This window comes from Pseudorca crassidens, chromosome 6 (assembly GCF_039906515.1).
Source record: "Pseudorca crassidens isolate mPseCra1 chromosome 6, mPseCra1.hap1, whole genome shotgun sequence".
Classification (NCBI taxonomy): domain Eukaryota; kingdom Metazoa; phylum Chordata; class Mammalia; order Artiodactyla; family Delphinidae; genus Pseudorca; species Pseudorca crassidens.
In genome coordinates, this window is record NC_090301.1 from 38,747,070 (window position 1) to 38,763,522 (window position 16,453).

The 16,453-nt window shown below is 39.5% G+C and overlaps 1 protein-coding gene across 3 annotated transcripts in view; it reads left to right on the forward strand.

Annotated features, from left to right (window-relative positions):
• Positions 1-16,453, forward strand: part of HECW2 (HECT, C2 and WW domain containing E3 ubiquitin protein ligase 2) — a 414,063-nt gene that overhangs the window by 236,287 nt on the left and 161,323 nt on the right. For all 3 annotated transcript variants that reach the window (XM_067741145.1, XM_067741144.1, XM_067741146.1), the window contains one exon: positions 10,064-10,171. In XM_067741145.1, coding sequence (XP_067597246.1) covers positions 10,064-10,171 — 108 coding nt within the window. The remainder of the gene's footprint in view (positions 1-10,063; positions 10,172-16,453) is intronic.

Below are 16,453 nucleotides of genomic sequence, written 5' to 3' on the forward strand. Positions count from 1 at the left end.
AAATTGTGGAGAAGTAACTAGACAAAGGAAGGGCGGTTGGCTTCTGTGGGTGGTAAATTGTGGGAAGGTAAATATATGGGGGAAACTAATGGAAGATAAGGGTTATTTAGGAAGGTTTGTTACGCAGACTGAAGTTGGTTCCTTCTCCATTGATGAGTAGTGATTAAGAGTCATCTTACTCTTCCTGGTATGGGAGAGGGAGACACCTTTACGGATGGAAATTTATGTCTTGCTTTTAGACATAAAGGGGGAGAGCAGAGGGCTGATTGCTTTCAGCTCAAAGTGGCATATTTTGGCCTGGCATACTCTTAACTCCCTTCATTACCAAGGAGTCCAGTGCAGCTGGAGTGGAGCAAGCGGGGAAGGGGAGAGGGTAGGGAAAGATGAGGTCAGAGCTCTAATTTTTTGGGGGGTGGGGAAGGGGGCTGCCAGATCCTGTAGGGCACTATTAACCTCCAAAAAGACTTTGAATTTTACTCTGAAAGAAACAGGGATCCTAATGAACAAGAGGTAAGACATTTTCAATATGTAAACATTACCTATGTTTAAAGTGAATTCTTCTGTAAACCCTCTCTGACTGAAACTCTTGACAGTTATTTGCTAAAATGAAGCCAAGTGTTTCCTCTCACTGGTCTGTTGGTGGTTCCCCCCTTGTCAACTGAGTGTTTAATTGACTAGTTTAGGATCAGGTATTTTATACAGGAAGTTGCTTAGCAGGGCCTCCTGCCTCTGCCTAGCACGTCTGGAGGTTTGAATGTTGAGGAGACCCCTCAGGGGTGTGGTTAGGACTTGGCTATAAGGTATGTCACCCAGCCTGGATCTACTGAAACATATAACATTCTTCAGATTGGCCTGCACCACCCCTGGTGAGGCCTCCTGTAGAGGAGACAGCAGTAGCACACCTCTCTCATACAGCGGTGTGAGTGACAGTGAATCAGTATATGAGCCTCACTCTTCCCGCCCCCCCTCGCCAGTGTTCCCTTCTTATCGGGGCACACGCCCTTCAGTGCAAACATCCCCAAGGCCAGACCTTACCGGCTTGCCAGAGGGTCTTCTCAGCCTCTGTTGCTTTTTCTGTCCTGTAATGTGCCAGTGTCTTTTTCTCTCATCTCTGGCACATTATAATCAGCAAATCTTTCTGGTATCTATCAATATAAGAAAATATTCAAGTGGCAGTGGGCGCATTCTCATTTGATAGCATGGTGTCATCATTGCAATCCCTAAATATGTCCAATACTCACACTCTTTTTTTTTCCATCCAGGGAGGGTGTCAGTGTACAGAATTGGGCATCTAGGGAGATTGGGTTAAAAACAAATGCCGAGTGTGCCAATTCATGAAGTTTGTGAGTGAATTCTCATAGCACTTAATAAGACTGGTGCTCTGTTTGGTACAATCAGTGGTAAAGGGTCACCCCCTCACCCACCTGCAATGTAGTTCAGATCTCAGCCACTGTCAGAGTTTTGCTCTCGCATAACTTGCCTAGTGGGATTCCATAACTTGCCTAGCACATGCAGGTAAATTTGCAAAGTTTTAACAGTCAGGCAGCCCCTGTGAAGATGTGTTTTTGGCCAGGTCTAGAATGATCATTTTGATTCAAATTGTAGCTTAGGATTGCTCTAAATCCCAAATCCTAGACAAGGCATCTAATTTCTGAGTGTAGCTGGAAGAAAGCCAGGCCTCTTTATGATCCAATCTCAGGACATAGGTATATTCAATTTTTATCCGAAAAGTAATTTAAAATCAAGTTAGATGTTTATGCCATTTTTCAAGAAAATGTAGGGAGGAATTACTTCAAAGCAAAAGAACATTTGTAAACATCATTTTTCATCTGTCACAGTCTGTCACATGGCATCTTTCTTACAAAATTTCTTATCTTTTTTCAAGTCCCCTAGGTTGACTGATAGAATAGTGAGGACTTTGAATACTTTTTTTGTTTCTGTTTTATCTCCAGTATTGTATGGAGGTTTTGGAAATATTAATATAGACATAGAAACATTTCCAAATTATTTTGGATATGTTTAATATGTCTGGCCATGTCTCCTGTATATGCCTATTCACAGGACATTTCTGCAATCCAAAAGTCATGTACAGAAAAAAAAATTAATCTTTAAAAGATTATTTTCACACTGACCTCTGTGTGTGAAATATTACGGGGAAGGAAGAGTTTGAAGCATGAAAGACTTTATGCTTACGTCATTTTAGGTTTTTGTGGCATTTTAAAAAGAATTCATTTATTTTTTAAAATTACTCTTTACAATCATATTGTAAGTTAATATAATTAATCCTACTTTTCCAAGTAAGAAAATGATAATGTCATGGGACCTAGGGAACAACAAACAGTAACTTTTACCACTGAATTCAGCTCTTAATATGCCACTTGTTTGTTGCTTCTGATGACCATTTATGGAACCAAAAAATGAACCTCGGGAGACAAAACAATATGTCTAGAGAACAGCGAAGCAAAGGAATGGATGGGATACCTTAATGACTGGCTCAAATGTGTAAACCTCTGAAAGGATATCTCCATATGCATCTCCCAAAGACACTTCAAACTTGATAGATCCAGAGCCATAGTCATTATACACGGTCACGGAGAATGCTGATCATTCCCCCTCGGTTCTCTAACACTTTATAAAGTATGCACACCTCTATCATAGCACTTTTAACATCGCATTGTACCTTATATGCCAGTCTTCTCCTACTGTACTGCAAACTCCTTATGGCAGGAAATGGATGTTCCTGACCTTCATAAGACAGTCAGTAAATTCCATTCAGATGAAAGAAGGAAGGGAGGGAAGGAGGGAGGAAGGAAGGAAAGGAACAAGCTAGCAAATGAGAGGGACAGTGGTCAATGAGATGTGCATGGTCCACAGCATTGCTATGATTGCTCAGTTTCTCTGGAAATTACCATGGAACAGATTTTTTTTCCATGTGAGGTGTTTGTAGTACCTGTAGCAGAATCACCTGGTTGGGGTGCTTCCTAAAATTCAAATTCCTGCATCCCGACTCAAACCTACTGAATCAAAGTCAGCATTGTTGAAGGAGCCCCCAGGATATTCATTGTGAGCAATGGAGTTGGGCAATCATTGCCCCAGAGGATCAGTTAGCTAAAGGGGAAGGTAGCCAATGATGATTTGTGACCTACTGAATGTGCAGGAGATGTTGGCAAATCTGCTTATATAGAGATTTTGTTTAAGACCCCAAGGTAAAATTATGTGGTTCTCATTAAGGGAAGGGGACTATTTCTCACCTAATTAACCAAATTTCTGAGAAAATTCTCTGAGCTACTAGACTCTGCAGTTAATAGAAGAGAGTTAGTTCTGTGTAGTGTAATCTTATATCCCTACTCCTTTACTTCTGGGTCCAAACACTTCGTTTCTCCCTTGGAGAAGCAGACTTAACAGAAGTAATTCCAGTATTAAAAAAAAATTAATTGGAAAAGCCCTAGAAGAGTACAGTTGATGCTTGAAGAACATGGGTTTGAACTGCTCAGGTCCACTTATGCACGGATTTTTTTCAGTAGTAAATACTGCGGTACTATGTGATCCACGGTTGGTTGAATTGCAGATATGGAAACTGCCTGCGGGTAAGGAGGAACCCCATCCGTATGCAGAGGGCCAACTCTAAGCTGTATGTCGATTTTTGACTTCAGAGAGGGGCGGTGTGCCTAACCCCTGCCTTTGTTCAGGGGTCAACTGTAATTTTAAAAAACACTATATGAAATCATTTTCGGAAAGTATCATGGATTGCTAAAATAAGGCAAGAGTAAAGATTTTCAAAAGGTTTCTTGATCATGTTCCCACAATATTCACAAACAGGAATGAAAATTACATTAGAAGGATTTTAGGGCTTTTTGGGTGTGTGCTTTGCCTTTTTATTTACAGAACATGTACTGCCAACTAGATTTATAAGAGAACTAAGAATATGTAAGAGACATGAGTGGACAAGCTTCATATAAACCCTGCCAAACAAAATTAGATTTAGAAAAGATATTTAGGTACATGAATTAAATATCTCCAATGTTTCTTTTTGTAATTATATTCCAGATAGAAAGTTACCTAGGTATCTAGAACATACACTTCTAGAACATACACTTCTAGAATACAGACTCCATTGTAACTATAACAGATATTTTAATGTTAGTAAGAAGGGAAATAAAAATGTGGATGGGAAAGGGGGCAAGGAAGGCAACGGTCCAAGAGCAAAAGCAGACAGATATGTCTCATGGAGAGACAGATATGTCTCATGCAGTATTTCTACCTTGACGTGTTTCTCGGTTGAGAGGAAGAAGCTAAAGGTCAAGGTGAGAGAAGGTGACTGATGGAAGGGTTTGAGTCAAGGGCACCACCATAATGGGGGGTAAAACCCTGGGCAAGAAAGCGAGAAATACATGTGGGTTCAGAAAAGATGGCGGTAGGGAGAGGCAGAAACCAGGGAAATGGGGCTTGATGTCCTCCATGTTCTAGATGCCATAGGGTGCATGGTACCCTGCTGTAAGTCAGAGGGTGGAAATTAGAGGATGTGAGGACAGTGAGACAGATTTGAATAGCTCTTAAGAGAAATGGGGAAGGGAAGTGGCCAAGTATAAATGGAAAAATTGATAATTGGCTTTAAAGACCAATGACATTTCTTTGATCTATCTGAATCTTTATTCAATTAAAGGAAGAAATAGATGTATAATTATGTCTATACGATACATGTAGGGAATTTAGAAGGCTTTCTTTGGTGTACTATTTTTATACTCAGTTATTTTTCTTATTTGGAGTTGGGGGCATTTTAAAAAGATTGAGTCATCTAATACAGATGTTAAATGAGGGTGAAGAAAACCAACTTACACAATCTGGGAAAAAATATTCTGTCCTCAAACATCCATAAAAAAATAGACCTGAGCAGAAAAATGCTGTCACTGAAAAGATGTTCTTAGGCTAGCCTAGAACGGAGTGCAACCTAAATGAAAGTGTTAACCTACTTAAGGAAAAAAAGGTTTAGTCTGAAGGACAAGTTAAAATTGGTCTCCTTGAAACAAAGACAAGGGATGAGTCATTCTAGGTATGTTTTAGAATCCTGCCACCAAGGCTGGTCAGAGCTCTGCTGGCCCATGTCAGTAGGAGCTGGAGCTGTGGTGGAGACTGTGAGAGCCGGCACAACATAATTTGAACTCTGTGCCACCACACTGGTTTATTTCTAGGGATTTTACATTTTCAGTTAAGAGTAGCTGCCAGTCGGTAGCAGGAGAGCTAGTATCTGTCAGGGATGATGAATTTTCAGAAACATAATCTCACTGGAGAAAGATTTCCATCTAGAATAACCAGAATATTAAGCAACTTGGGTAACTTCTAAATGACAGACACTGTGCTTGGTGGGGAATAAGAGCTTCCCTATGAAGGTTTACAGATTTGTTTCTTGCTATGGCATTTGGGCTTAAAAAAAAAAAAAATCAGAACATACCCATCAAGCTTCTGCTCTGGGCCTGTTCATCCTAATTCTGACCCATTTCTCAACATATATGGGACATTTGAGTTCCCTATGGGCCTGAATACTCATGGTACATTTTTGACATTTTGCTTCAAGGGGCTAGCCTTTATTTCTTTAAATATCATATACTTAACCAAATGGAGTTGTCCACATAGCCTATGAACCAAAGATAGGAGTAAAAGTCAGAGATACATGTTTTATCCCAACCCACACAAGCTGGTGGGTGAACCGAACCCCTAACTCTAGGTCTCTTTCTTGGTGAGGAGTCTGGGGAGGAAGCACCCATAACTCATCCTCCCTTATTTCCAACTTCTGAGACCAAGGATGGATATTCGTGCAATGCAGTATTTCTACCTTGAAGTGAATATAACCGGCAAAGAAAAAGTTATTAGTGGCCCTTCTTGGAACAGGAGATGATGGCACTGGTTCTCTGTCAAAATTCTCCTCCAGGGAACATGTAAGGGGTTGTGTCAAGCCTCAGGCATCACTTCTGCGTGGAGCTCAGTCCTCTCACGCTATCTCCTCATCCCATTACCCCCACCCGCTCCTATTTCTGCTCCTTAGGGCCCCATCTTCCCAGGGTCATTACGTCAGAAGTGTGTACTTGGTTTGACTTAACTGATGGCTTGGGGAGAAAAAGTTTAGTAACAGCAGAAGTGCGAACCCTCTAACAGAGAGGTCACACTTTACCAAGTACAAATTTATTAATGTTGCTTTTTATCATTGTGATCCTAATGCATGCTCCTTAAAATGAGATTTGATGTTGCCTCATCTTTCCTGAGGCCTCAAGAGGAAACTGACACAACAGTATTTTCAGAAAATTTCCCATGTGCATAGCCGTGTTTTTTAAAAAAAGCATTTTGAACAGCTGGACACCTTCTACTCCCTATACCTGTGTTCTGTTCCCTTCAGGGTCCAGTGCCTTGCATGTGACCAACAGCTAATACAATACATTTGTTTGTGAAAACATGAGGGTCCCTGTCCCTATGCCAGCAGCTCTGCCCAGTATGTTTTAGAAAGGAAGAAACTACCTTTGTTGTCTAACCTGGAGAAGTGATGCAATCTCAGCGATTCTGGGTCAAGTCAGGCGTGATGCACCTAAATCACTGAGTGATTTTTAGGAAGGTAGTTGTGTCTATTAGGAATTGTGTTCAGCTGCAAGTAACAGAAACCCAACCACAGGAGCTTAAGTAAATAGGAATTTATTTTTGCCTCGGTAGCAAAAAGCCTGAAGGCCATTCAGGGCTCAAAGGATCATCATGGATGCTTCCAGCTTCTTTCTCTGCCATTCTTAGTATGTGGCTCTCATCTAAGGAGAGGGGAGGGGGGAGAACAAAAAGATTATTGAGTCTGTCCTTTGATCAATCAGGAAAATAACAGCTTTCCCAGAAATCCCACCCAGTAGAATTCTACCTACGTCTCACTGGCCACATGCCACCCTTGGCTGCAAGGGATTCTGGAGAGGCAACTATTTTTAACTGGGCACATTGTTACCTCGGACAGAATTGGGGTTCAGTTGACAAGGAATAGGTTCAAGGGATAGGCAGTGAGCAGGGTCTGCCCTGAGGAGCCACATGACATCTTTCAAATCCAGTTTTAGGTGATTGCCTGAGTGCCTTCTAAATGTCAGTGTTGTGGTTCTATTTTTGTGATGGAATGGAGTGGATCGCCTTGCATTGTTTATCTATGAGGGGAGGTGATGCCCTGAGTCAGTTATGCCTTTCCATTCTTACAAGAACAGTGGCTGCTTCTTGGCCTTTTCACGATAAAGAATCTTTGACTTATACTGTGCTGATTACAGGTAGCAGGAAAGGACCCTTCCTCCCAAACTTCTTTGACTTCTCAATGTGATGAAACCAGTGGGCCCCAAGGACAACCACTGGATTGAAATCCAGTGGAGCTGGATTATCCAACCCCTCACCTGGCCCACTTTCTGTTCCTTTTATGCTCATAAGAAGTGAGGTTTTTCTTAGGACTCTTCCCTTGGGCTTGGGACCTTTTCTCTCCTCTCTTATTTTAGTGGATCTCTTACTTCACCCTCTCGGCTTAATTCCAGCTCTCAGTTAAAGTGTATCCCTAATCTTCCCTCCTGGGAAAGGGATTTGGGGAAGCAAATGAGGTACATCTGATTTTAAGAGCCAGTATCTCTGCACACATTTTTGTGTACCTATAGAACTCTGAGTGGTCTCTTTTTCCTGTTTTTAGTTTCATTTCCTATTCCAGGGCCCTAGGACAGAACTTCAAACTAGTGTGATGTAAGCAAGTTAAAGAATATGAATCCCTTGGGCTTCCCTGGTGGCGCAGTGGTTGAGAGTCCGCCTGCCGATGCAGGGGACACGGGTTCGTGCCCCGGTCCAGGAAGATCCCACATGCTGCGGAGCGGCTGGGCCCGTGAGCCATGGCCGCTGAGCCTGCGCGTCCGGAGCCTGTGCTCTGCAACGGGAGAGGCCACAACAGTGAGAGGCCCGCGTACCGCAAAAAAAAAAAAAAAAAAAGAATATGAATCCCTTCCACCTTCAGGGTGGGGCAGAACCTGGGGCAGCCAGATCACCCCTACTATAATCTTAAGTTGTAAGTGTCTCTTTCATGTACTCGAGTGTGTCCTACAAATATTACCATTTTCTTAGTGCCATGAGGTCAGAGAGCTTGGAGAATGCTACTTTCAGGCTGCTCTTTGGATCTGTTCTTTCTATCCTTCTTCCTCTTTCCTTTTCTTGTATTGACTCAAGGTCTACTGCTACCGACCTTTTGTAAACGATTGTCCTAGCCAACCTGATAACTTAGTTGGTGTCTGCTGAGCACTGTCCATGGCCAACCTGTGCTGTGTCTTGACTCAGTTTCATAGCTCAATGTCTGTTTGTTTCATCCCATCTTGATTCTGTTATATTCTACCAGCTTTGCTCTTCCTTTTCTTTCTTTTTTTTTAATTTAACATCTTTATTGGAGTATAACTGTTCTACAATGGTGTGTTAGTTTCTGCTTTATAACAAAGTGAATCAGCCATACATATACATATATCCCCGTATCTCCTCCCTCTTGCGTCTCCCTCCCACCCTCCCTATCCAACCCCACTAGGTGGTCACAAAGCACCGAGCTGATCTCCCTGTGCTATGTGGCTGCTTCCCACTAGCTATCGATCTTACATTTGGTAGTGTGTATATGTCCATACCACTCTCTCACTTTGTCCCAGCTTACCCTTCCCCCTCCCTGTGTCCTCAAGTCCATTCTCTACGTCTGCATCTTTATTTCTGTCCTGCCCCTAGGTTCTTCAGAACCTTTTTTTTTTCAGATTCCATATATATGTGTTAGCATATGGTATTTGTTTTTCTCTTTCTGACTTACTTCACTCTGTATGACAGACTCTAGGTCCATCTAGCTCATTACAAATAACTCAATTTCATTTCTTTTTATGGCTGAGTAATATTCCATTGTATATATGTGCCACATCTTCTTTATCCACTCATCTGTTGATGGACACTTAGGTTGCTTCCATGACCTGGCTATTGTAAATAGAGCTGCAATGAACATTGTGGTACATGACTCTTTTTGAATTATGGTTTTCTTAGGGTATATGCCCAGTAGTGGGATTGCAGGGTCATATGGTAATTCTATTTTTAGATTTTTAAGGAACCTCCATACTCTTCTCCATAGTGGCTGTATCAATTTACATTCCACCAACAGTGCAAGAGGGTTCCCTTTTCTCCACACCCTCTCCAGCATTTATTGTTTGTAGATTTTTTGATGATGGCCATTCTGACTGGTGTGAGGTGATACCTCATTGTAGTTTTGATTTGCATTTCTCTAATGATTAGTGACATTGAGCATCCTTTCATGTGTTTGTTGGTGATCTGTATATCTTCTTTGGAGAAATGTCTGTTTAGGTCTTCTGCCCATTTTTGGATTGGGTTGTTTGTTTTTTTGACGTTGAGCCGCGTGAGCTGCTTGTAAATTTTGGAGATTAATCCTTTGTCAGTTGCTTCATTTGCAAATATTTTCTCCCATTCTGAGGGTTGTCTTTTCATCTTGTTTATGGTTTCCTTTGCTGTGCAAAAGCTTTGAAGTGTCATTAGGTCCCATTTGTTTATTTTTGTTTTTATTTCCATTTCTCTAGGAGGTGGGTCAAAAAGGATGTTGCTGTGATTTATGTCATAGAGTGTTCTGCCTATGTTTTTCTCTAAGAGTTTTATAGTGTCTGGCCTTACTCTTCCTTTTCTTTTGATAAAGGATTTTATAGATGGGAGCTCACCCAACCCTTTTCTTATATATCATCTCATTGCTGGTTGACGAACAATCGTACCCTTTGTTCTTTGTGGTTTTGTCTTTTGGCAACAGTGAACAACCTGGCCAAGCCTGGACGTGCCATCTCCTTTCCACCTTCCCATCCTCCTCCCCAATTCTCCTGTATAAATGCAAATGTAGAAATTCAGGGTAATCTGCTGGGAGGAGGTAAGTCATTAACAATAGTGTTCATTAATATTTCCCCTTTATTTTTTTTCCATTTATTTTAGAACTTGTATTAGTCTTTCAGCTAAGGAAAGACAAAGAGGTTATAATTAAGATTAAAAAGTGTTTCTTTGTTTTTTTCAGATGAGAATTCTCCAGCCAACTTCTGGGATTCTAAAAACAGGGGTGTAACCGGAACACAAAAAGGACAAATTGTATGGAGAATTGAGCCTGGGCCTTATTTCATGGAGCGTAAGTAACTAAGTGTGAAATATAAGTTTGTGATTGAACATTGCAGAAATATGCAGAAATCTATAGCGTCTTTCCTGAATTTTATTGTAAAAGTTTTGGCCTCTGATTTATACATGTATGCCGTGTTGCACCAAACTGGAAAGTATATTGTTTTGGAAAATACTCATTAGACAATGTTCATATAATTTGAAAAACTTGTGTGTGTAAAATGTACCTGATGAATGTATGGTATATAAATTATGTATGGTTATTTTAATACTTTACACATATTTATATACCCTAATATCTCATTTATAATTAATAGTATATTAATTACAAGGAGCAGAAAGAATAATTCAAGATTTCAGTTAATCTAAGAGTTTTATTTGCCCGTAGAATACTTGACTGTTATTTTCCCCAGCAGCAGAATAAGTTTTGCGTTTGGGTCTTGGTCTTTCCAAGTGTAGATGAGATAGTGTGGGGCACACTGCCATAGAGGTCATTTATTAGGAATCAGAAATTGACTGCAAATAACAATTTCCCAGTTGATCTGATTTATATTGATACTTACTTATAAATACAAATGCTTATATATAGTACTTATATATAGTATTATATATGTAAATGATTTACTAGTTGGTCCAGGTTAACTTCTACATTTACAGAATTTATTTTTCTTTAATGTAGAAAAAAATGAGCTCTTTAAAATTTTTCTGAGCTGTTTAGCTCTGTGTAAGAATTAAATTTTCTATATGCAAGGGATTTAATATAAGAAAGAGAGAGAGTGTATGGATACTGGTACTTAAGAATGGTAGTTATTAAACCATAAATTATAAAGTAAGTTTGATTAAATGGAAATCTGATGTAAGCATGTCTTTCTTGAAGCATGTAAAACTTCTGTAATATAAAAAGTCATTTTAAAAGGTTAACATCTATTATTTTGAATTGCCATTAAAGACACCAGATAATTTCTTTGACCATCCTTACTGGTAGGTCAGCATTTCATAGTTTTCTCGAATCCCACTTCTGTCCTCTAAGGACTGTCTTTTTTTTCATAGTTCAATTTCTGGCTAGATTTTCTCCTTACATGGAATGTAGTTTTTAAGGGAAAATGCTCATGATATAACAATAAGCGGGAAGCAGATACATACAGCATAATCCCAGCTAATACAGCATGTAGGAAAAAGTCTGGAAGGAGATTTGCCAAAATGTGCACAAGGGATGTATCTGGGAGGTGAGATTATGAGTGATTTGTTTTTATTGCCTATTTCTACTTCTCTTTACTTTCCAACATTGGTCCAGCTGCCATTACTAAGTAATGAGAAAAATAAGTGGTAAAAGAATCTGGTGAAAATGGAATAGGAAGTAGCTGGGTTTACTTTCAGTGTAATTCCTCCTTTGAAAAGATCCCAGGGCTTAAGAGGATGGTCTAGCTGAGAAGTATTGCCAACTGAACTTCAGGGAAAAAGGCAAAACAACCTTCCTGTTTGCTTTAAAATGCTGGAGATGGCTAGGAACGGTTGCCTGTTGATGGAGTGTGCAGATTCACATGATGAGGCTCATGTGAACACCTGGGAAGAAGTCAGTACCACACACTGCTATAATTTGTAACATGTATAAGAGACCCATTTACAGAGTATCCCACTTGACATGATTGATTTTCTTTCTCCATGAAGTATGAATTAGAGATTCATAATGTCCTGGCTGATTAGGGTATAGTAAACATCTCTGGCATGACAAAATTTTTTCTTCACATCTCAGTCTTAGTATTTAACAGAAATGGGCTTGATATTGAAGCTAGGAATTGGGAATGCTTTTGCTTTTCTCCTCTAATTTAGCATTTCCACCTTAATTCTTCACACACAAAATTGGGGGTATTGTGTAGCATAGTTGTAAAACTGGAAATATTTAGTAATGCATTTTTAATTTTTTTGTGGTACGCGGGCCTCTCACTGCTGTGGCCTCTCCCGTTGCGGAGCACAGGCTCTGGACGCGCAGGCTCAGCGGCCATGGCCCACGGGCTCAGCCGCCCCGCGGCATGTGGGATCCTCCCAGACCGGGGCACAAACCCGTGTCCCCTGATTCAGCAGGCGGACTCTCAACCACTGCGCCACCAGGGAAGCCCAAGTAATGCATTTTTAAGGACTGAGAAAGGTTGTATAAGTTTAAGTGCAAGACAGTGAATAGGAATTACAGAAAGATTTGGCTTTAGAATAAGTTTATCTTCATTCATCAGAATGGGATCTCCCCCAACACACATCCCTATCTTTTCAAAATCCATTCAGTGTAAAAACCTGAGGTGGTGTTTATATCAGTGCTTAGAAGTGTAGTCTGTGTCTCTTAGATCTCATAGACAACATTTTTTTTTTTACATCTTTATTGGAGTATAATTGCTTTACAATGGTGTGTTGGTTTCTGCTTTATAACAAAGTGAATCAGTTATACATATACATATGTTCCCATATCTCTTCCCTCTTGCGTCTCCCTCCCTCCCACCCTCCCTATCCCACCCCTCCAGGCAGTCACAAAGCACCGATCTGATCTCCCTGTGCTATGCCGCTGCTTCCCACTAGCTAGCTGTTTTACGTTTGGTAGTGTATATATATCCATGCCTCTCTCTTGCTTTGTCACAGCTTACCCTTCCCCCTCCCCATATCCTCAAGTCCATTCTCTAGTAGGTCTGTGTCTTTATTCCTGTCTTACCCCAAGGTTCTTCATGACACTTTTTTTTTCTTAAATTCCATATATATGTGTTACCATCCGGTATTTGTCTTTCTCTTTCTGACTTACTTCACTCTGTATGACAGACTCTAGGTCCATCAACCTCATTACAAATAGCTCAGTTTCGTTTCTTTTTATGGCTGAGTAATATTCCATTGTATATATGTGCCACATCTTCTTTAACCATTAATCAGATGATAGACACTTAGGTTGCTTCCATCACCTGGCTATTGTAAATAGAGCTGCAATGAACATTTTGGTACATGACTCTTTTTGAATTATGGTTTTCTCAGGGTATATGCCCAGTAGTGGGAGTGCTGGGTCATATGGTAGTTCTATTTGTAGTTTTTTAAGGAACCTCCATACTGTTCTCCATAGTGGCTGTACCATTTTACATTCCCACCAGCAGTGCAAGAGTGTTTCCTTTTCTCCACACCCTCCCCAGCATTTATTCTTTCTAGATTTTTTGATGATGGCCATTCTGACTGGTGTGAGATGATATCTCATTGTAGTTTTGATTTGCATTTCTCTAATGATTAATGATGTTGAGCATTCTTTCATGTGTTTGTTGGCAATCTGTATATCTTCTTTGGAGAAATGTCTATTTAGGCCTTCTGCCCATTTTTGGATTGGGTTGTTTGTTTCTTTGTTATTGAGCTGCATGAGCTGCTTATAAATTTTGGAGATTAATCCTTTATCAGTTGCTTCATTTGCAAATATTTTCTCCCATTCTGAGGGTTTTCGCGTCTTGTTTATGGTTTCCTTTGTTGTGCAAAAGCTTTGAAGTTTCATTAGGTCCCATTTGTTTATTTTTGTTTTTATGTCCATTTCTCTAGGAGGAGGGTCAAAAAGAATCCTGCTGTGATTTATGTCATAGAGTGTTCTGCCTATGTTTTCCTCTAAGAGTTTGATAGTTTCTGGCCTTAGGTCTTTAATCCACTTTGAGCTTATTTTTCTGTATGGCGTTAGGGAGTGATCTAATCTCATACTTTTACATGTACCTGTCCAGTTTTCCCAGCACCACTTATTGAAGAGGCTGTCCTTTCTCCACTGTACATTCCTGCCTCCTTTATCAAAGATAAGGTGACCGTATGTGTGTGGGTTTATCTCTGGGCTTTCTATTCTGTTCCATTGATCTATCTTTCTGTTTTTGTGCCAGTTCCATACTCTCTTGATTACTGTAGCTTTGTAGTATAGTTTGAAGTCAGGGAGCCTGATTCCTCCAGCTCCATTTTTCGTTCTCAAGACTGCTTTGGCTATTTGGGGTCTTTTGTGTTTCCATACAAATTCTGAAAATTTTTGTTCTAGTTCTGTGAAAAATGCCAGTGGTAGTTTGATAGGGATTGCATTGAATCTGTAGATCACTTTGGGTAGTAGAGTCATTTTCACAATGTTGATTCTTCCAATCCAAGAACATGGTATATCTCTCCATCTATTTGTATCATCTTTAATTTCTTTCATCAGTGTCTTATAATTTTCTGCATACAGGTCTTTTGTCTCCTTAGGTAGGTTTATTCCTAGATATTTTATTCTTTTTGTTGCAGTGGTAAATGGGAGTGTTTTCTTGATTTCACTTTCAGATTTTTCATCATTAATGTATAGGAATGTAAGAGATTTCTGTGCATTAATTTTGTATCCTGCTACTTTACCAAATTCATTGATTAGCTCTAGTAGTTTTCTGGTAGCATCTTTAGGATTCTCTATGTATAGTATCATGTCATCTGCAAACAGTGACAGCTTTACTTCTTCTTTTCCGATTTGGATTCCTTTTATTTCCTTTTCTTCTCTGATTGCTGTGGCTAAAACTTCCAAAACTATGTTGACTAAGAGTGGTGAGAGTGGGCAACCTTGCCTTGTTTCTGATCTTAGTGGAAGTGCTTTCGGTTTTTCACCATTGAGGACGATGTTGGCTGTGGGTCTGTCATATATGGCCTTTATTATGTTGAGGAAATTTCCTCTATGCCTACTACCTGCAGAGTTTTTATCATAAATGGGTGTTGAATTTTGTCGAAAGCTTTCTTTGCGTCTATTGAGATGATCATATGGTTTTTCTCCTTCAATTTGTTAATATGGTGTATCACGTTGATTGATTTGCATATACTGAAGAATCCTTGCATACCTGGAATAAACCCCATTTGATCATGGTGTATGATTCTTTTAATGTGCTGTTGGATTCTGTTTGCTAGTATTTTGTTGAGGATTTTTGCATCTATGTTCATCAGTGATATTGGCCTGTAGTTTTCTTTCTTTGTGACATCCTTGTCTGGTTTTGGTATCAGGGTGATGGTGGCCTCATAGAATGAGTTTGGGAGTGTTCCTTCCTCTGCTATATTTTGGAAGTGTTTGAGAAGGATAGGTGTTAGCTCTTCTCTAAAAGTTTGATAGAATTTGCCTGTGAAGCCATCTGGTCCTGGGCTTTTGCTTGATGGAAGGCTTTTAATCACAGTTTCAATTTCAGTGCTTGTGATTGGTCTGTTCATATTTTCTGTTTCTTCCTGATTCAGTCTTGGCAGGTTATGCATTTCTAAGATTTTGTCCATTTCTTCCAGGTTGTCCATTTTATTGGCATAGAGTTGCTTGTAGTAATCCCTCATGATCTTTTGTATTTCTGCAGTGTCAGTTGTTACTTCTCCTTTTTCATTTCTAATTCTATTGATTTGAAACTTCTCCCTTTTTTCTTGGTAAGTCTGGCTAATGGTTTATCAATTTTGTTTATCTTCTCAAAGAACCAGCTTTTAGTTTTATTGATCTTTGCTATTGTTTCTGTCATTTCTTTTTCATTTATTTCTGATCTGATTTTTATGATTTCTTTCCTTCCGCTAACTTTGGGGGTTTTTTGTTCTTCTTTCTCTAATTGCTTTAGGTGCAAGGTTAGGTTGTTTATTCGAGATGCATCCTGTTTCTTAAGGTAGGATTGTATTGCCATAAAATTCCCTCTTAGAACTGCTTTTGCTGCATCCCATAGGTTTTGGGTCGTCGTGTCTCCATTGTCATTTGTTTCTAGGTATTTTTTATTTCCTCTTTGATTTTTTCAGTGATCACTTCATTATTAAGTAGTGTATTGTTTAGCCTCCATGTGTTTGTATTTTCTACAGATCTTTTCCTGTAATTGAAATTTAGTCTCATAGTGTTGTGGTCGGAAAAGATACTTGATCCAATTTCAATTTTCTTAAATTTACCAAGGCTTGAATTGTGACCCAAGATATGATCTATCCTGGAGAATGTTCCATGAGCACTTGAGAAAAATGTGTATTCTGGTTTTTTTGGATGGAATGTCCTATAAATATCAATTAAGTCCATCTTGTTTACTGTATCATTAAAGCTTGTGTTTCCTTATTTATTTTCATTTTGGATGATCTGTCCATTGGTGAAAGTGGGGTGTTAAAGTTGCCTATTAAGAATGTGTTACTGTTGATTTCCCCTTTTATGGCTGTTAGTATTAGCCTTATGTATTGAGGTACTCCTATGTTGGTTGCATAAATATTTACAATTGTTATATCTTCTTGGATTGATCCCTTGATCATTATGTAGTGTCCTTCTTTGTCTCTTGTAATAGTCTTTATTTTAAAGTGTATTTTGTCT